Consider the following 21,485-nt stretch of genomic DNA (forward strand, 5'->3'; position numbering starts at 1 on the left):
TAGCTCCCGCTCCTTCGGGTGCCTTGTGGCCTGCGGCGCTAATTCTTCGAACTCGCCCGCTCACCTCTCACACCTCTCCTTCTTCACCCCACAGTGGAGATTATAGCTTTGCCGTCACAGCTCGGCGCAGCGCTCGTCTCTCCTATCTCTCTTCCTCTTGTTTTCCCTTGCCTTTCCTAGTGCTGTCCGCTCTCTATTGGTAGCCTTAGTCGCGCTTTCCATACTGACTTTCCTTGCCGCCTACCCAGCTGCCACCACCCCGCCCGCCAGCCTCGACCTCCCCGTGGCCTTGTCGCCCTGACCGTCGCATCACCGCCGACGTCTTCGATACCCGCCGCCGCCAATTGCGCCTCTTGCGACTCTAGTTTTGTGCGCATTCCCGCGACGACAGCAATGGCCGACCAACAAAACCCCGGGGCACAGCTGCCTCCTCCCCCTTCCGCTGGCGCTCCCGGCTACGAGAACCAGGGCCAGCCGCAGCAGCACATGCCGCCGCCGCCGCTTGCACCCGTCATTATCCCCCAGAACAACAACCCCATCCCGACCGCCATCAGCTCGCCCATGTCGGGCAACCCCATGAGCCCGACCAGCGGCCAGCCTGGCTACGTCCCCCGTCGCGCCGCCCCCGAGCCCAACAAGCGGGCGCTATATGTTGGTGGACTGGACCCGCGGGTCACCGAGGACGTGTTGCGTCAGATCTTCGAGACGACTGGCCATGTCCAGAGCGTCAAGATTATCCCAGACAAGACTGCAAGTTCTCCTTCTGTAAGATAACACTTCGCACCTGCTGCATAACTCTTGACAGCTGGCCGGGCTTATCTTGCAAGTGTTGCAACATTCATGTGCCGCTGACCGCTAACAGTTCAACTCCAAGGGCTTCAACTACGGTTTCGTCGAGTATGATGACCCTGGCGCCGCCGAGCGTGGTATGGCCACCCTCAACGGCCGCCGCATCCACAACAACGTAAGCGCGCTCGACAATTACGTGCTGGCGGTTCTGACAGATACAGGAAATCCGTGTTAATTGGGCCTACCAATCTAACAATACAGCCAAGGAAGACACATCTAACCATTTCCACATCTTCGTCGGTGACCTTTCCAACGAAGTCAATGACGAGGTTCTCCTCCAAGCTTTCTCCACCTTTGGTCCCGTTTCCGAGGCTCGCGTTATGTGGGACATGAAGACTGGCAGGTCGCGTGGTTACGGATTCGTCGCGTTTAGGGATCGCGCCGATGCTGATCGCGCTCTCAGCTCTATGGACGGAGAGTGGCTTGGCTCTCGCGCTATCCGCTGCAACTGGGCCAACCAGAAAGGACAGCCTTCCATTTCCCAGCAGCAGGCCATGGCTTCCATGGGTATGACGCCGACCACTCCCTTCGGACACCACCATTTCCCCACCCATGGCGTGCAGAGCTACGACATGGTCGTTGCTCAGACTCCTCAGTGGCAGACGACGTGCTACGTCGGGAACCTCACTCCTTACACTTCTCAATCTGACCTTGTGCCGCTTTTCCAGAACTTTGGTTATGTCACCGAAACCCGCTTCCAGTCTGACCGCGGATTTGCCTTCATTAAGATGGACACTCATGAGAATGCTGCCATGGCTATCTGCCAGCTTAACGGCTACAACGTCAATGGCCGTCCTCTGAAGTGCAGCGTAGGTTGATTCGTTCTCTTTTGTTATTTCTTAGCTCACATTTTTAATCTAGTGGGGCAAAGACCGTCCTCCGACTGGCCAGTTTGAGGGTTACTCGCCTGCGGGCGGGCCCAACTCAGCTTATCCTCAGACGCCAAGCGCGTACTTTCCTCAGTATGGTGGTGGGCCACAAGGTGGTCCCATGTCACCCTCAGGTGAGCGGCACCGGAGGAAGCTGCAGTATCGAAACAAGCAATCTAATGCGCGGGCAGGACCCAGCCCCGGCGGACAACCCTTCGCGCAGCAGCAGCAAGCCTTTGGCAACCCTGGCATGCCTTACCAGCAGCAGATGCAACAGCCAGGCAGCGCTGGTGGCTACGGCCGTGGCGCTCCCCAACAACCTCAATGGGGCCAATCTCCCCAGGCAGCCTTCAACCAGAATGGCTTTGGAGGATACCAGGGCTAAGCACCTCGTTTGTTAGATTTGTCTCTTCAGCGCTGTGCCCTCTGTTGTCCCAACACGCCTGTTTGCTTACGGGGGCGCTGTTTTGGATAGCTCCGATTTCTGGTCATATTTCATCAGCTACTCGGTTTTATGTTCTTAGGGAGTCGTTATTAATTCCGTTGTCCAAAATGGTGCAAGCGTTGTTGTCTTATGGCATGGCTGGTACATTTCTTGTGGGATCTGGTTCACGGTCGTTTGGTTCAAAATGAATCTCCTATCTCGTGTTAGTTTTCTGTTGCTTCAGGCCTCGGCTCTGATTACCCCTTCACTATCTATTATGACGTTGAATCTTCTCCTTGATACCAGCGAATTCTCTTCTTGATACCAAAGCGAGTTCTTATGATACCAGAAGTGGATTTCTTGTGGCGCGCGCTGGTCGTCGCGGTATGACTTTGGATAGTATACTATACTGTGGACTAGATGGTAGTACTGATGGTGATGGAGACGCAATAGAATGGTACGAGGCACTGAAGCCACAAGCACACAGCCCGTATTCTCGCCAAAGTGAGGTCTGCAGCAGTACGTCATAGAACCGCCTAGAGGCAGTCAAATTCTGTACCTGCGTCAAGGTGCCTGGGATCCTGCATGTTCCATCAAGCTTTCAGATACACCGCAGAAACACCGCTGTGATGACGGCACGTGACGTACTGTTCTAGCGCATCCGCATTGAGATGTCGTGTCGCGTTTTGTGGGCCCGTCCGCTAATTGATGCTAACATTCACACCCCACCGCGCCGAATGGCATGCACACACTCGACATCATCTCGGTAATCCTTTCTTTTGTCGGCGCTCTCTTTGTTTGCTGTATGCTTGCCTCCCTCGGGAAGAGAGGTGCGTCGCTTAAACCGTACAATCCGAAACGGTCGCCGCTCTTTTGCATCCCACATCCCGCTCGGACGCATTCGCCTCCAACACGGTCCCTCACGCACCTTCCGCGTACGCGTTTCTCGACATCACACCTGCAGCCGCCGACCGCTTCGCCCACAACACCACCCCGCCACTACTTCGGCTACCTCATCACTCGCCCGCATACCACAACTACCATGTTCAAGTCAGCGGTGCAGAACCACAATGCCATCGCGTCTACATCACCCCCAAACAACGCCTACAAGCAGGCTTCGCTCGGGAACGCCTTCAATCGCACCGGGTCAAAGACATCGTCGACGCGTCCTGTAGGAAACGAGATGAAAACCGCCATTGGGGCAACTACACAAGGGACTAAGCGCACGTCGAATGGGCTGGTCAAGTCGTTGAACTCGCAAGAGGATGACTTTGACTACCCCTCACTCAACATTGCTGAGATTGACGAGAAGGAGAACGATCTGCCGGCTGCATTCCACACATCTTCGCGCAACAACCCCGGCGTCCTGGCCCAGGCTTTGTTTGATGAGGATGACTTCGATAGCGACATAGATCTCGATGTTGAAGATCCAGCGACAAAAGGCACTGTCACATATCCTACGTTACCTCGCGTTGGTTCAGGAGGCTCAGCCGATTCCGGATACAACTCGAGAGCGCACACTGCGGACATCAAGCCAGAGCAGCCTAGTAGCCAGCCAATACCCTGGTCTTCCTCGCCTTTATCACACTATAAGACACCGCAGAAGCCCGAGCCGCCGAAGACAAAGCGTCGTACTCTACCGTGGACACAGGCCCAGAAGCAGCAATCGATACAGGAAGAGGAGGAGGAAGAGGAGATTGCGCCACCCAGGAAAAGAGTGGTCAAGGAGGCCGACAAGGTAGTGTCCACACCAGTGAAGGAGTCGAAGTCGCAATACCCTTGGAACACGACCCAGAGCGCGCTGAAGCAGCAGCAGAAGACTTTTAGGGAAACCAACAAGGCTCAAGCGAAGGCGAATCAGGGGACTGATGAGGACATGAAGGAGGCTATCAAGAAGAAAAAGAAGAACACTATTCACAAGATCTTCCTCAGTGAAGAGCAGCAGAATGTCCTGAACCTAGTGACGGAGTACAAGAAGAGTGTCTTCTTCACCGGTTCTGCTGGTATGTGTATTGGATTGTTTCTAAACGCACATGCTGACAATGACAGGTACCGGTAAATCAGTCTTACTTCGAGAGATCATCGCTGCGCTACGACGAAAATACGCTCGCGAGCCAGATCGGGTGGCAGTGACAGCGTCAACGGGTCTGGCAGCATGCAACATCGGCGGTGTTACCCTACACAGTTTCGCAGGTATCGGACTTGGCAAAGAGCCTGTAGAGGACTTGGTCAAGAAGATTCGACGGAATCAGAAGGCCAAGCAGCGATGGATGCGTACCAAAGTACTGATCATGGATGAGGTGTCGATGGTAGACGGCGATCTATTCGACAAACTGGAGTCAATTGCGCGGACGATCCGCAACAATGGCAGGCCGTTTGGCGGTATCCAGCTTGTCATCACCGGCGACTTCTTCCAATTACCCCCAGTACCAGAGTCTGGACGGCAAGCCAAATTCGCTTTCGATGCAGGCACCTGGACTACAAGCATCGAGCACACCATCGGTCTGCACCACGTCTTCCGTCAAAAAGACCCAGTCTTTGCGAACATGCTCAACGAGATGCGAGAGGGCCGCCTGACTCAAGACTCAATCCAGAAATTTAAGCAATTGGAACGACCACTACCAAAGGGAGACGAGAGCGTCGAAGCCACAGAACTTTTCCCCACGCGTCAGGAGGTCGACCGGGCAAACACTTCGCGTATGCAACAACTTCACGGCAATGTCTTCTTGTTTGAAGCTCGCGACGGAGGTACGATCACAAACAAGGAGCAGCGCGACAGGCTACTACAGAGCTGCATGGTACCAGCGCAAATACACCTCAAGAAAGGCGCTCAGGTCATGTTAGTCAAGAACATGGACGACACACTAGTGAACGGATCGCTAGGCAAGATTACGGGTTTCATGACTGAGCAGATGTTCAACGTCTATAAGGAGGATGAAGAGGCCTTCCTTGAAGGTGGACCCTCAGAAGCCGCCATCAAGACTGAGATGATGAAGAGCTCGCTCGGTGTAAACAGCAACCAGGTTTACCCAGTCGTCCGGTTCGCTATCGCAGACGGTACAACGCGCGATCTGCTATGCAAGCGCGAAGACTGGAAGATCGAGCTACCAAATGGCGAAGTACAAGCCTCGCGTTCCCAAATCCCGCTCATCCTCGCCTGGGCGCTCTCCATCCACAAAGCGCAAGGTCAGACGCTGGAGCGCGTACGCGTCGATCTCGGCCGCGTCTTCGAGAAGGGCCAAGCGTACGTCGCGCTCTCTCGTGCGACAAGTATGGCCGGTCTACAGATCCTGCGATTCGATCCTAGGAAAGTCATTGCACACGAGAAGGTGCGAACGTTCTACGCTGGTCTGAGTAGAGCGGAGCAGGTCGAGGGCAAAGCGAAGAGCAAGACTATCCTCGGCAAGATGCAGGCTGCGAAGAAGAGGAGTGGGGATGACTAGGAAGGGTGACAGTGCGAGGCAAGATGGGTTGTATATTGACTTACGGTACGATGGCATAGGTGGTGTTATTACTTCTGGTGTATCAATGGCGTTTATCAAGTGTGGATGCTTACATGGCTAGAAAGCATGGTTCTCGCGGCTTGTAGCGACGTAATCTTCTCTCACGCGGCGTCTGGCTGGGGGCTTAGAAAGATACCACATCATATCACTGGTCACGACCGAGATTGAGGATACGTATATATATATCTTTTCCTGGTTTGCATCTCAATGTTCCGCACAATCGACCTTGACATCCAAACGCCTGTGGTCTTCTTAGGCTCTCTACACTCCAACCACCCGCCCCTCCGCTATGTCACTCTACCTATCGCGGTTTACTCGTGTTAATCCAAACACTGCACATCATCTGCGCCCCCAAAAAAGATCACCTGCCTTGGATCCACACTCGCGACGTACTAAACAGATAGGTGCGGATAGCCGAGGCTCTGCTCCACACCGCCCACCCTCCGTCTCCACCACCAAAAAAATGGCAAAAAAGAAGGCAAAAACATACAACAGCGGGGATTCGCTAGTGGTCACCCACCTAACTACTAATCCGCCGGTATCATGCTTGTATATGGCTGAGCGGACGGGAAGCCTAATTTTCATGATCCTATGGTCGTATGTGCAAGATTGACCAAGTTTAGACAACATATACTCGGTTTGACCAGGCCCACCGTCCAGTGGCGGCCATGAACACTACAGCCGCTCAACAGACCTTGGGCGACTATCAAGTACTTCACGGGGGCAATGGTACCTCCAACGTTCGATTCCAGCATCATCCAAGAAGCACTAACGGCTCTTTCGACTTCTAGCTGTACCCTTAGAGTTGTGCTCTACTATCAGAGAGAGGAGAAACACTTCTGCGGCTCCCATCTGTATCCAAGTCATCCAATGGAACATTCACATAACTCGAATTTGCCGTCGACGACGCAGCAGAATCCCCCCTTCTCTTCACACCTTTCCCAGCCATGCTTCCCACAAAGCTGACTTCCTTCAGGTACTGCACAAAGGGCATCTTCTCAATACCTACATGTACAACACTGTCCTCACCGCCTACATAGCTGCCGTACCCGTACCTGCAGCCCAAGTCTTCGAGGTATTTCTCGCGCTCCTTGTTCGTCATGTGAGCTGTACCGCGCAGGTCCTTGACAGCAGCGCTTGAAGCAAACAGCGCAATGACCGCAGCGAGACTGGTAGGCATGCGCGCGAGGTAGCGACCAGGACGGCGAAGGTATACGATAAGAGAAACGATGACGTAGATGCCTAGGATGCATTCCGAGATGATGAATAGGGGAGTGACAAAGAACAGGCGTTCTTCAGGTGTTATGACGATGCCAGAGACCTGCGGCGTTGTTGTGTTGTTTGCCGGCACGAAAAGAAGCTCCCTGTTCACACCGAGCCAAATGGCAAAGAGTCGTGAGTATGCTTGGTTCATTGGCGTCTCCACGTCTGCGAATGTGGGTAGTGGCGTGTTTGGGTCCGTCAGCCGTAGCGAGCCTTCAGCTCGATTCATGAAGTAGTGAATGAACTCGCTGGCAAAGGTGTCGTTATGCCACAAGGGCTGTAGAGTTCGAAAGATGAATAAGTTCGATTGTGACATGAGTTCGGCAGCGCCGTTCGAGAAGTATTTGTCAAGAGCTTGAGGGCTTTGATCCTGATCAGGTGCGAGATCCCTTGCTGGCTCTGTCAAAACCCCCGTTTTGTCGACCAGTACGGTAGCATCGCCGACTTGGATCTCTGGCTGGCACAACATGAGGAAAGTGTTGTTGCTGGCAGCATCCTCGAAACCCGGATAAGAAGTCACCGGATGCGCGTTCGGGTCTGTCAGGATTTGCCTTCGCCGAAAATTGCCCATACCAAGTGGTCCATCGCAGTATTGATGCGTAGCCCGAATCCATCCAACTGCGACTGCAGACCTACACACTGCCTTTTCTTCTCCGGTGGCTTCAAGATCGGCCTGGAGGGTTGTCGCTATTTCTGCTCCGACTTTGCCGTCACGACAGAGAGTTCCATTATACTGAGCATCCCAGCGACTGCTTGATCCGTAGTTTGTGGCGAACATGTTGCCATCCGTACCATAGCATGTGGTTTGCCTTCCGCTTGTAGATGTTACTGTGACATTGAGGAGTTGTTTCCAGTCGCTCATTTTATCGGCCCATAGATGCATATGATAGTCTTGGTCGAATATGAGAGGTTTGCATCTTGGTTCTGCAGCAAAGTACTTGGTACGAGCTTGATAATAGCTCTCTGTAGATAGACTGACTGGTTCGTGACCAATGAATGAAGCGTAGGTAGCCTTCTTATCTGTCCAGGCCGGTAAGGGAGTATGACGTGTCAAGTTAGACTCTGCCACCAAAAAGTGGCTCTCGCCCGTGGACCCCTGGTAAGCACCTGACATTTCAGGCCTCTGGCTTTCCAAGGTCAAAAATGGGTTTCCCATAATTGGTGGACCTGATGAGCCGTTGATGTGTACAAATCTTGCTTCAAAAGGTGGCGAAAATCGTGCTGACTGAGGGAGTGACAGCGTTGCGCTGAAAAAAAGACCCGCGAATGCAGTTGCTAATAGGTTTGCTAATAGACTCATTGCACAGACTGCTGCTAATAGGTAATGACCAGCTCGAGCTGCTTTGAAGAGTGTGAGTTGGGGAGGGAGAGAACCATAACTGAGAGTTATGCTCCGGGACGCAGCTGCTCTCGGGCCTCGCATCTGCTCTATAGGCTGCAAAACACAAAAGAGTCTGTTGATCATGATCCAAAGTGGTTCGATGAGAGTGGCAATCGCTGTGGGAAGATACTGGGTAACGATGCTCTGAACAATGCGATCATTCGACGGCAGAGATAACCCTAGATGGTATCAGTAAGAACGATTTCGTTCAATCAAGTCAGGGTCATTGTATGCCATGATCTGCGCGACACCACTTACTGTGTGGCCGAGATCGAGCGAAGAGAACAGCAAGGGCTATCACCAAAGCCACAAAAAGGCTGATGAAAGGAATTCCAGTACCCAAACGGAACTCCATAGGTCTCATGGGCTTTGATAATCGTGGTTCGTTGGTTTTGAGTAAGGGCTGTTGCAGCTCCGAGCTGAGAGCTACATTTTTTATGCTGGAATATGTCAGTTGTGTAGACTGTGAGATACTCAGGGTACTGACCCATGATCTTTTTCGAGTTTGAATTCGCTCGCATGGAGCTTTTGGTCGAAATATTGCGTTGACGCACAATCCAGATCTCCAAACCTGGCAAGTGAATCGGTATTGTCTGCCATCATTGACATGATAGAGGCCAAAGAAGCTAGAAATGAGTAAGAAGCTATGGATACGATAGGTTTCATGCTTACCTGGGTCGTCAACTAGTCCTCTTCTTTTCTGCCCCACGTACCCAATACAAATGAGAGCTATCGCTGCCACTGAGATCACGGCAAGAAACCCCTCAACCATGTACGTGAAGATAGGTTCAAGCACTACTGCTTCCATTTGCGTCCGGAACGACCCTGGCGATTTGGTACCAGTTGACGTAGAAACGTTGGGGTTTAGGATGTCAGCCATTGCACGAGCGAAGAAGAGTTGATACACAATTTCATATGCGCTTGCTAGCTTTTCCGGATCCAGTAGCTCCGGCAAACGATCTTTTGATACAGACATAACGGTTGTCATCATAGGCGAAGCTATGGATGGTGTCAGGTCTGTGTTGTACAAGATCTCGAGGTACCGAGGCAAGGTGCTCATAGGCAGAATGTCTTGTCTTGTCTGAAGCTTGCGAGTACCAGAGCCGAGTGTTTCCTCGAAGACGGTAGTGTTGAAAACCCCTGCGGAAATATTGCGCCTTGCGCTGGAAAGACTAATGTTTTGAGGTTTCCCAGTTATCGCATCCACAGTTGCCTCAACATCCTGCTCATAGTATACTGGCTTACAGAATATGGCCGTAATGTTACTGAGCGGATCCTGCTCTCTTTCGTTATTTTGTGTGAATGTCGCAAAGAAGGTCCCGTTTCCCCGAGATCGACACCACCGCTGGTTTTGGAGAGATTCTATTTCCACCAAATATGCTGCAAATAACGGAGAGAAATAGCCCATGTATGATGCAGAAAATTTCTTGAATCGAGTTGACGCCCGCGGCCCTGTGAGGTCTCCAACTACGGCGCCGTTTTGTTGTGACGAAGACACGTAACAGCCAGCAGAATTCTTGAAGCCGGCTTCGCTTGTGAAAGACCATGTCATGTTACGTAGAACGTTAGTCCCTTCAACCTGCACAAGCGCCTCTTCTGACCAGGTTTCGTTTCTTGCTCCTGCTTTTTGCGCCTTTTCGCATTCAAGACCCATACTGTACATGATAGTACGTGCTGTCCAGGAGTCGCCAGCACTGGGTATGAGACCTTGAGTAGTGAACGGTCGTAGCGTATAGTTGCGAGTGGTAAAGGCTGGCATTGTTTCGTTCAACTCCAAGATGCCATATACAGATTGCGCATAGCTGAAGGTCATATTCTGCTCTTGCATCGAAGAGTGTATAAAATCATTCGATGTGTCGAATTCCTGTACAAAATCCCTGGTAATCGGACGTGTCGAGAATATACCTGCTTGTAGTGGTACAACGCCGAATGTAGTGAGAACGGTTGCCAGTGAGGCCCAGAACACAAGCCAATGCCTATACAGGCTTCGTCAACACTTTTTCGTTCTTTTTGAAGTGTGTTGTGGGACTGACCTCCTTTTAGCTGCTATTATAGGTACAATCGGGATGTAGTCGAAAGGATAGTGCAATAGAATGGAGTTTGCCGCTGACGCTCCACATGGCCGTGCCATGTGCCGATAGGGCTCATAACGCTTAGCATCGTGGTCGATCCAGATAACAAGGATGCTGAAAGTTACAGCAATAATCGTTGGCAGATAGAGGTACCAGAATGAGCGACGTAACGGAAGTGAGTTCACCGTTGTGGCAAAAATCACCCCACCTTGAGTCTGGCTTCTCCGAAGATAGTATTGGAGAACAGCAATAAAGGTCCAGCAGAGTAATGCAGTTATGGCGAGGGTCCACCATTGTAGCGCGGGAGGGTACCAGCTTTGACGGGATTGTGTGCCGTCCTTTCGTTTTGGGACTAGCGTCGTCGGGCGGAATCTGAGCGCTTCGAATCGTACCATTTCTTTGGTGGCAAAACCTGCCCACTACAACGGCGTGCGTAAGAGAACTTCGCCTTTTTTCTCAGCCTGGATATCTTTGAGATGACTGCGGAGTGCTAGTAGTGATGCTGTCGAAGTGTACCTAGGTAACTTTTGGCCCCCATGCGCGGGTGGAATTGACGATCGATGGTGTTAGTTTGGCGAGGCGGTAGCCTGTTGTCTTATGTGAAAATCGTCAGCGCATTTGAGACGGGTGGCCTTGCGCACCAACTGGTGATACCAAGGCGATGTGCTGACTGGTAACATCCTATGGGGCGCAGCCATAAGCAAGCGTTGTGGGGCGGTAAACTCGGTCATAGATTGATGGCCTGCAGGTCCTCCACCTCTGTTATTAGAGCGGGCTGTGACTTCAATTCGCCACAAAGAGAATATTTGTGATGCGCATCGTCGTGCGTACAGCACACGCCGGTGGTGTTTTTGCGCAACATAATGTTAGCGGCGGCAGATCTGGGGTCCAGCAAAGTGCACGCCTTGTACACCTACATACAGGAGCTAAGTGAAGCCCTCATCTGACGCGCAGTCGTTCAACGAGAAGAGAGCGGCGCCAACCAGATGTTGACTACCAGTGATGAGTGTCTGCATACCACCAACCGTGTCTATTTCCCTTGCCAACTCCAGAGCCCTTTGCACAATTGGTTCGTAGAGGATGTGGGAGTTCGGGTGGATGCGCTTCCAAATCTCACTGAAAGCTCCTTGTAAAGTGTCTAGATCTTTCAAATTCGGAATTACAGCTACATCACAGTTAGCAAGTGAGGTTTCATAAGAAGGAGTTTAGGTGGCTTCACCTGTTGTAGAGTCGAAGTCTTGCTTTGGATCGTACGAAGTGAAAATGACATAATCGACATGTATAGGGCTGAGCGCTATAGCTAGTCGTTGGAAAACCGCTTTCGCATCTCTCTGCTTCGATACCTGGCCGAAGATTAAGATTCGTATGGGAGATGCACTATGGACGTCAGTGATAGGAGTCAGTCTTGAAAAGTGGGTTACATACCTCTCTCCCTGCGAGCTCTCAATGAACCATCCTGCGGCCTTACTAACGCTCATTTCGTTATGTGCACCGTCCAGAAACCACGTGAATGGTCCTTCAACAATGGTTTGGAAGCGCCCCGGCCAGGAGAACTGCCTTATGCCGCGCGAGATATCGGAAGGACATAACTGTGGAGTGTCTTTCAGAGCTCTTTCTTTGAGGAAATGGCGAACTGCAGCAAGAGCAACGGAACAGTTCGTGCGCTGCACGTCTGGCTTTAGCTGCGGTGCTTCTGCTGGAAGATCTGGATCGTTCTCCACGAATTGGAGGCGAACGCCTTTCTCAGCCGCGCGAGCACGGAGCACCTCAGCAGCGGAGGGTTCTTGAGGGGATGAGAAAGCATAGGCCTTGCACTTGAAAATTCCCGTTTTGTGCCAGGCGATGTGTTCGATAGTGGGTCCCAACTGCTGGACGTGATCCATTCCAAGCGCAGTGATGACAGTTGCGACAGGATGCTCTATCACGTTGGTAGCATCGTATTCGCCTCCATGGTGCGTCTCATATATAGCTGCCTGAACTCCTTCTTTGATGAACGCATGAAAGGACACCAACGCGATGAGCTGAAGATAACGGGGCCAGGTTTTCGAGTCTTTCGACAAAACATCCCATACTTCGAAGAAGTACCTCGTGAAGAGGTTTTTCTCGATGGGTCGGAAGTTGATACGAATCCTTTCTTCAGGGTAGATAAGATGTGGCGAAGTGTATAGACCTGTCTTAAGTGGCCGTCTGGTCCTTGCCCCGTAAGCTCGAAGAAATGACTCGATGAAGGCACATGTACTGCCTTTGCCCTTGGTGCCGGCGACGTGAACGATGTTGAGGTTATCGATTTCGGCAGTCTTTCTTTGTCAGTACAGCTCCAGAGACTGCTCACGAGGCATACCGAGTGACCGATCTGCTGTAGCCATTGCTTCATTCCGACTATACTCGGTGTACCCTTCAGTTCAGATTTCCCTTTCCCATCAGTGACACGGCCAGTGTTTTGTGGTTCGCTTGCAGCACTGACACTCGGTCTCGCTGGGCGTCGTCGGCTGTGAAGGATGGCGATAGCGTGCTGAACTGCATTAGCACGCCGGGCGATAGTTATACCACTGAATTCCACCTTGTAACTTCTGTCAACAGGGCGCGAAGGCATCTCTTCGCTCATTGTCGGACTTCTTTAGCGGCACGATAACTTTTTGTGATGATGATGATCGTGATAGGCTTTATAGTGTCGTGTTCGCAACGGTGAGCGAGTTGACTCCACTTTCGCCTCCTGATTTTCTCCCTTGAAGCGATAATTTGGCATCGTTTGTGTCGTTGAATTGAGGAAGTCACGGGTGACTCCTCATCGTTTGGGCCGTCCTACGGGCCATCGTCACAAATTGCTCCCCTCAGCGATCTGAGCGCATTTCCGTACAACCACAGCATGGCCCGCAACAACTTCTTCAACTTCCAGCTGCCTACCGGCGAAGGATTCAACATCGTCATCAACCTGTACAAGCCCGAGGCTCATACGATCGGAAATGACTGCAGCATCTCTTTTGTATGCACATTCGACAATCTAGACAACGTGCAGCCTTTCTCATCTGTCGTCACCGGTGCGTTGACTAAGGCCGTGGAGCGATCTAAGACGACCAAGACGGGACCCTATTATGGAGGCAACTGAGGTTAAATGGATGAAGGTTGCGTTCTAAAAGACTACGAGTTCGAGTATCTTGTCTACGCTTATCCCCAGACGGGCAAGACATTGCTGACGGTCGAACCGGAACGACACCCCGAGCTCGCTGCGATTCCAAGCATGCTTTCGTGGAGTACGCAATGTGACTCGAAGTGTGGTGCGTTTTGTGGGTCGGCTAGCGGGATCACTGCGGACTACATGGTGGAAATTGTTGGGCTTCCGCCTGTGGCAGCTATCGCCTGCTCATTCTGTTAGACACCTCATCTCCTGGTTGCCAAACTGTAAATTCGGATAGGAGAGAGCCTTGGTTAAGAGCATCAGTTTGTCTCATCAGAAACTAGGTAGCGAGTCAGTGTGTGTTTATGGCTCCTGTTTCCTTCGGGAGTCCACTGTCGTTACAGAGAGGTTTTTGCATATGCAAGGAAAGAGTTAGAGTACGGCCAGAGAGGCAGCTTATCGATAGCGTTAAGATCGCGCATTCATTATCGATAATCAAAACCCCCTGCGCAGCATAGACAATGGTGGTGAAGTTAATGCAAGCGATACAAGGGCGTGGGCGAGAGATTATGTGGGGAAGAGGCATAAATAACCACGCCATCGTGGATTAAAGCCTGAGGCATCCACATTTAGCAGCGAGGTCCCAATTCGGCACCGAGTAGCGTCTCAATTTGCGAGAACAGGCCGTGATTGGATTGTGCCTGTCGTCTTGGGCGGTGGAGACGTTGCGCTAGTCAGCTGCAGGCAATTTCAGGGTCCGTTAGAGTCCTGTCCGGCGCTGATCAGGGAACATGGCGGCTGGAGAGAGGTGTGGCGAGCGACGGTGCCGGGCGTAGTGGTGATAGTTTAATGTGTAGGGAGTGTCAATGGGGCGGTTGTGCAGCAAACAGAGGACATTGTATTGTTTGCATGGCAGGGTGGCGGCATTGTTGGGAGCCCTTGCCTATGGAGGCGGTCGCGACTGCCCCAGATCGATAGCGGCAATCTCGGCGGCAGGTACCAAGTACTACCAACGTCGCGGCCCCTCCCTCCTCTGTCGTCGCAGGGCAGCAGCATCGTGACGGTCCTCGTGCACTGCTCTGACTCTCCGGGCTCCAACAAAGTCGTCCTCGCACACTATCTGTCGCTCTTATTTGTCGCTGCTCACCTTGGCCGCCGCCAGCCAGTCAGCGCGCGCCCAAAGTCAGTTTCCGGCGGCTGAAACGCTGCAAGGTCCAGCGTGCGTCCACCGCCCAGAGCAACACGGGCACCACGCTATTCCCCTGCGCTCCCTAGTTCCACCTCGGCCTCTCCAGTCCATACTCTAGGCGTGAGCGCAGACTATGTATACTCGCTGCCCGCCGCCATGACTGCCTCAAATCTCTCGCCGCCGCTGAGTGTGAATGAGGATCTGCAGCACGACGATCTTGTCCAACGTCTGAAGTCCATGCCCACCGCGAGCGCCCATACAGGCCCGATACCACTCAAGAGCCCGAAGAAGGCACCGGCTGCTACAAAGCCCGCTGCAGAAGACGCATCCTGCTCACGCTCAAGCCCGCCCTCTGCCGCCATGGGAGAAAGCAACACGCTCGCCCGCCAGCTCAGCAACACGTCCGACGACAGCATGACCTCGCGCCGGCCCTCTACACCGCGCTCCCAGACAGACCCCCAGCCTGACACGCTCACGTCTCTGGCAGCTCTCACCACCCGGCCACGGAACCGCTCGCCCTACTCGCGCTCTCACCTCCGCTCCCAGAGCGGGTCTGCGTTGCCGAATGCGCCGCCTATGACACGGGCCCATTCGCTGCCTACAGTCATGCAACCCTCTGGCAATCTGATGCTCTCGCCTGCCCCGATGCCGCTCGCCCGCCCGGCTTCTCCTCTGCGCTCCCCCAAGCGGACCCGCAGCCCACGGGCACTGGAGCCACGGCCGCACTCAGTAGGAACCATGGAGCGGTACGGCTCGGGCATTCGTCCAGCCTCCATCGGCTCTTTTGAGGGCGTACCGAGTGTGTGCGACATATCAGAGGACGCCGAACTGGAACTCACGCCGCGCGTTGGCACCACCGTGTCGAGCCTCCACAGCAGCACAGGCTCGCTCTCCCGGCGACGCCGACCAGCTTCACCGCTATACCAGGTTACCGTACCCTTTGGCGCACCACCCACGAGCACCCCCTCTGTCAGCACGCCCACCTCCACTGCCTCCTCACCGCTCCTCGCACCTTCCAGGTTCAACGAGAACTACCCCATGTCCCATGCCTCTTCGTCCGTGCCATCCACCCCGACCTCGATGCGCTCCCGCAGCCCTTCCATCTCGTCTCTCGAGACCATCGAAGACAGCCCAGACGCAGAAGAAGAAGCCATAGAGGCTGATCGCATACGGCGGCTCAAGGCTGCCGCGGACCGTGAGGACGGCGGAGATGGCAGGAGGTCCAGCCTTGACGTGCCCGAAAGCCGTGGGCGCAGTCTCGGCTTCGGCAAGCGCGACTCACGGAAGAGATGGAGTGTCTGCGGAGCTGAACGACGCGTCGACCTGGACCTCGACACCATATGGGAGGACTGAATAAACAATACATGAGTACTTCCTTTCTAGTACTGTCAGCGTCATTGCATTTTCAAGTATGCGACTTTGAGCGTACGGAGTTTTGGGGGTTGGTTTCGGCGTACGGTTGGTCCTGCACTTTTTCCTTCTCACATTATGATCGTCATCCAACACGGCTTGGACCAATGTCCGGGATGGAACGAAGATGCACCTCTCTTTCACGCATATGGTATGATACATTTCAACGACACGACACATGGTCGCAGCATGATACCCTCTTCAGGAACTCTAGTTTTGCACAACAGCACTGAGGCTATCCTATAGTATGACTGCATTTAGTAACCTGCAATACAATACCGATTTGATCAAGCCTGCTGTTTACTCATCGTTGACCTTTGCCCCTAGTGTCTAGTTTTGCCAACTACTGCCGCTTTGGGTAGTCGGAGCAGTCGGCCAATGACATCACACTAGCAGCTGCAGCTGAAGCTTCCTAGTGGGGTTGAATGCGACTGCCCCTCGACGCGAACGACGTATTTATACCAGGTCAGCTCCTTCTCTAAACGTATACCCAAATCATCCATCAAATAAACACCACCAACATGATCAATATCGGCATCATCGGAACCAATTGGATCACCCACTCCTTCGTGGAAGCTGCGCACGCAACAGGCAAATACAACCTCTCCGCTGTCTACTCGCGCAAAGAAGAGACCGCGAAAGAATTCGCATCCAAATACTCCGACAAGCAAATCACCACGTACACCGACCTGAATGCATTTGCCCAAGACAAGATCGACACGGTCTACATCGCCAGCCCCAACATCCTACACTACGAGCAAGCCAAGCAGTTCCTCAACGCCGGCAAGAATGTCATCCTCGAGAAGCCATCCTGCAGCACCGTCGCGGAACTCGACGAGCTCTTCGCACTAGCGAAGTCGAAGAAGGTCGTCCTGGTGGAAGCCTTCCGCCACATCCAAGAAGCAAACTTCAAGCTCTTGAAATCCAAGATCTCAGACCTGGGTCCGCTATACGGCGCTTCCATTACCTTTGCGCAGTACAGCAGCCGCTACGAGAAGGTACTCCAAGGCGAAGTCCCCAACATCTTCAACCTGGAGATGGGCGGTGGTGCGCTCGTAGACCTGGGCGTATACTGTGTCGCAGCCGCCATCGACCTCTTCGGCGCGCCAACCTCATCGCAGTACTTCCCCGTTAAAATCGCCACAGGCGCTGACGGCGGCGGCCGTCTCATTCTCACCTACCCCACCTTCACAGTCCATCTCTGTCACAGCAAGATCTATAACTCTGACGCCCCGAGTGAGATTTACGGGGAGAAGGGCACGTTGATCGTACCTACGATTACGGATATCAACAAGATTACCTTTTGGGACCCGAAGAAGAAGACGAGGGAGGATGTGCAGGGTGTGAAGGAGCCTGAGAAGTTGAACTTGGTGGAGGAGGCGAGGGAATTTGCGAGATGTATCGAGGAAAAGGATGAGGGTGCGTTGAAGAGGTTGGAGCAGCATAGTAGAGATACTTTGGCGGTTATGGAGAAGGTGAGACACGATAATGGTCTCACATTTCCTGGGGGCAAGTAGATGTGTGTTTGGGGTAGGCGGGGAGTGGTAGAGGGAAGTAGTGGCACGCATAGATCTGCACATGATCAATTGGATGTTCATTCTGCCCATCCTTCATTCACAGGCTGCTTGCTTCCACCGGTGGACAGGAGAAAGCAAGACGAGGCTGGCGTAGTCGGTATGGCATATGAAATGGGAATAGCACCATCTGCACAAGCACACTGAAATGTACTCTAGGTGTGGTAGATGATCGACATGTGAATCACGACATTCGCATGTGACCGCTTTGACCATTCCTTCTTCTCGTCCCTGCTTAGACTACATGTTTCCACCGGTGAACATGGGGAAAGTAAGACGAAGTCAAGACAGTTAGTATGTTTAGCTGAAATAGGAATAGTACCCTCTGCATGCGCTCCCTCAGGTTTGCTTCTTTGACTTGGCGGGGGAGGGGCGGTGGGGGAGGCGACATTTCTCGTCCTTTCGTTAGTAGACTGCCTGGTTCTGCCGATGGACATGCCGCAATCGGCATGATGATGCAAACGGGAATAGCAACATCTGCATATGAACAGGCTGACCAGTTCTTTTCCCCTTTATGCTTCAATCGGTGAAGGTAGTTGGAGTAGTAGATGAAACAGTACTAGCAAAATCCGCATGTGATGACTTCCAACATTACTTCTTCTCTTCCTTCGCTCCTAGATCGCTCACTCCCATCGGTGAAGACGGAAACTAAGAGCCAGCTAGGAGAATTGCATTGGTATTCGAAATGGGAAACAGTAACATCCGCATGTGATCACTCCTCACATTCCTTCTTCCCTTCCCTTTTAGGCAGCATGTTCGTGATGCACGAAATGGGAATAGCCAACTTCCGCATGTGATCAACTTTCTTCGTTCCTTCTTTCCCCCCCACAGCTTCCTTCGTTCGTAGGCTACATGCTTCCGTCGGTTAATATTACTCTAGCTGGATAGCCGTAGTATACCAAGATACACGTCCCGGTCCGTTGGAGGGTGTTCACGATGCTGATCTTCTGGATCGGTGAGCTAGCCCTGGAGAAGATCTGATAAGCTGGGGGTAGGGGTGGGGCGAGGCTGCACGACATACTGGAGCAGATCATCTTGCATGTGGCATGTGCGCTTGGGGATCTGACAGGGTAGGGGTGGGAAGCAAGGCTGTATGGGAAGTCACTTGATGCGTATTGCATGCGAAGTTGTCACAAAAAGCGGTATGCTTTCTGTATGGCAGAGGATCTGGCATGGATATCGTGGGTAGGGTGCAAGGCAGTATTGGGTGGTGATTCCAGACGCATTTCCTGTGAAGTTGTCACGAAGAGGCGCTGTGCACTGTGTACGGCAAAGGATTCAGAATGACAGCGGCGGGTAGGTGGGGTCATGTTGGTAATCAGTTATTACACATCTTGTGCGACTGTCACGGAAGAGATGCGCATAGTGCAGGTTGTAGAGTGAACAAATTTTCATAATTGAAATGAACTGGGTAGGTTTCACTGTCTAAGCTACTACCACACCCGTCCCTTCTCCTCAAACTGCTCTCCATAGAATAGAATCTCGTACAACGAGCTGTCAGACTCTAGCAAGTCTCCAGAATCAAAACCCAAACCCCCCTACTTTCTGTCTTCCATCCCATCGCGCAGTTCCTTCCAAGATGAAGTCGCGGCTTCGGTATCATTTCGTATCGCATCGTAATCGTACATGTGTTGGGTATTCTGCTCTCCTGCTGCCTCCCGGCTCGACTCGACGAGAAAGATGACGTCAACGCCGTTCTCGCTCCGCACTCAAGTATGTGTTGTGCGTTATGAGGGTAGCGGGGGAAGAGGTCGGTTTGGTGGTGGGCCCGGGCAGGGAGGAAGCGTTGTCAAGTATTTTGATGGCATGTTGATGATGTGTGTGTTTGTTGATTGGTTGGTGAGGTTTTGAGACCTCAGTGTGTGATGTATGGTTTGGCTGCTCTGTGGATAGCAGTTGATGAAGTTGTTGAAGTGTGGTTGAGACTTGTAGAAGATGTAGAGAGGTTGTTGAATCAGATAAACTGATGAGAATGATGAAAGCTGATGGTTGGATGGCGATCATCTACAAGGGAAAAGTGCCCTCCATATATACACACTCACCCCTACACGTCCTCAACACCAATCAAGGGGTTAAACCTGCACCCCCCAGTTCCAAAAGAATAGCGCATCGTCGCAATCAACGAACGATGAGAAAAGCACCGCCGATCGCCCGTAACGATCAGCATTCCATACCCACCGTAGTTCCATCAGAAGCAACGCGTCTGCTTTGGGATTGGCCTCACCACCATCAGCTACAAACGTTAGCCAGGTTCAGGGTGTCTGCTTCCGCGGGAAACCGACCAGACTACACCTGCTCGGTACCTTACAACGAGGTGTGACGACAGGGAAACAAGGTTCAAGACCCTACTTCCCCCTCGGGGCGACTAGTATGCTGTTTTTTCTTTTCGCGACCGGAGCTAGGAGTTTGAGAGGCACCGAGCGGAGGGAGAGGTGACTAGGAGCTTGCTTTTTGCCCCTCTAGCGCGCTTTATCGATGGAACGGGAAAGAGGAAGAGAGGGCCAAACGGGGGTTATGTGCTCAATACAGCTGTCAGTGCGAGCGAGCGTCTCGACTGGTCTGTCTCCACGTGCGTTCATGCTGTCTCAGACTGCGGGTGGCGTTGACGGTGGAGAGCTGTTGACTCCTCCTTCACCGCGATACTGCATCGAGATCTCAGCCTCGCCCGCCACGCCTTTTCCAAAAGGAACAGCCGCATCCTCTGCCACGCAACGAGGTGTTTCGATGCAAAGCGGTCCAGACGCGTCCTTTCCTACACAGCGCGTATGAGTTGGGCGAGTGGGAAACGTTCTCGTTGGTACCGAGCTGGACTCAACAGTAACCCGTGGCCTGTGGCTAAATCTCCGCGCCTTGATTGTCAGCGCAAAGACGTCTCAGCTCGATTTTGTCTTCCTTCTTGGTGATCAGGCCATCACCGATTCATCGATGGGAGAGAATACAGGCTCGTTTCGCTTAGGGTCTTGGGCGCGAAACTTTCAGCCCTTTCTTTCTCCCTCCTACGCCGAACCTTCCTCAGGCAATAGTCCCTGCGTCTCTTTGTACGGATATCATGCCATGTCCCCTCTTTCGTCGGTCACTCCGAAATTTTACTGTCTTGGTCTTCGTCCTTGGCGTATCTACAAGAAGACTAATCACGCCCGTATAGGCGGGATAAGTTTGGTCGTGGTAGAGATTGCGCGACGAGCAGACTGGTGGAAGTTACCCAAGCGCATGTCTATTAGCACCCGTAGACTTATTTAGTGATGCTGGTGGCTTCACGCGCCGAGTGAGCCGTTGAAACAGCGCGGAAGGGAGTGAACGTGGTGGAAAATGGTGGTTCCGCAATATCCAGGCTGAAAGAAAAGATGTGAGGCTTAGCGCATATTCAAGTGTACCAAAAGATCGCGATGAGTCTGCGCCGGATCGGACCCCCGTGGACCAATGGTTTCAAGACTAGCAAACCTAGCTGATGACCGTCTCCCGCGGATCTGGCATATCTGACATCTGACGTGCCCGCGCGATTTTGTCCACCTTACTGCACGTGAAGAACTGCTCATGTGCACTGACCATGTAGATACCTTCGCCACTTGGGCCTCAAGATAGCCTGTCAACTCTTCTTAGTTCTAGAACTAGGTGTAAGCGACCTTGCTCCGCGGGGTTCACGTGGGTCGCCTGTCCCAATGTCGCAGAATGGCAGCCGTTCACAACTCGCTTCGGGAGCGAGTCGACCGCTGCGATATTGTGTTGTGGATGCCGATGGTACGATATCCGATGATGCCGCGCCGGCAGACTTCCCACAGTCTGGGACGCTGGACGGTCGTCATATCGCAAGATCACTGCCTTACCAAGCTGTGCCC

The 21,485-nt window shown here is 52.8% G+C and overlaps 4 protein-coding genes across 4 annotated transcripts; 3 read left to right on the forward strand and 1 right to left on the reverse strand.

The window, feature by feature from the left end:
• Nucleotides 1-393: 393 nt before the first annotated feature.
• Nucleotides 394-2,103, forward strand: J4E93_004917 (uncharacterized protein; the record flags this gene model as incomplete). Its single annotated transcript, XM_049342841.1, has 5 exons — nucleotides 394-765; nucleotides 863-964; nucleotides 1,011-1,658; nucleotides 1,711-1,852; nucleotides 1,910-2,103. The coding sequence occupies 5 exons, from the start codon at nucleotides 394-396 to the stop codon at nucleotides 2,101-2,103; spliced, it is 1,458 nt and encodes a 485-aa protein (XP_049199841.1).
• A 4,341-nt stretch (nucleotides 2,104-6,444) lies between these two features.
• On the reverse strand, nucleotides 6,445-8,022 carry J4E93_004918 (uncharacterized protein; the record flags this gene model as incomplete). Its single annotated transcript, XM_049342842.1, has 2 exons — nucleotides 6,445-7,928; nucleotides 8,016-8,022. The coding sequence occupies 2 exons, from the start codon at nucleotides 8,020-8,022 to the stop codon at nucleotides 6,445-6,447; spliced, it is 1,491 nt and encodes a 496-aa protein (XP_049199842.1).
• Nucleotides 8,023-14,821: 6,799 nt separating this feature from the next.
• J4E93_004919 (uncharacterized protein) lies at nucleotides 14,822-16,018 on the forward strand (the record flags this gene model as incomplete). Its single annotated transcript, XM_049342843.1, has 1 exon — nucleotides 14,822-16,018. One exon carries the CDS (start codon nucleotides 14,822-14,824, stop codon nucleotides 16,016-16,018), a length of 1,197 nt encoding a protein of 398 aa, XP_049199843.1.
• Nucleotides 16,019-16,596: 578 nt separating this feature from the next.
• Nucleotides 16,597-17,592, forward strand: J4E93_004920 (uncharacterized protein; the record flags this gene model as incomplete). The annotated part of the gene is made up of 1 exon (XM_049342844.1): nucleotides 16,597-17,592. One exon carries the CDS (start codon nucleotides 16,597-16,599, stop codon nucleotides 17,590-17,592), a length of 996 nt encoding a protein of 331 aa, XP_049199844.1.
• Between the last annotated feature and the right edge of the window lie 3,893 nt (nucleotides 17,593-21,485).

The sequence above is a fragment of the Alternaria ventricosa genome (genome assembly GCF_023758065.1).
Source record: "Alternaria ventricosa strain BMP 2768 chromosome Unknown scaffold_7, whole genome shotgun sequence".
Lineage (NCBI taxonomy): Eukaryota > Fungi > Ascomycota > Dothideomycetes > Pleosporales > Pleosporaceae > Alternaria > Alternaria ventricosa.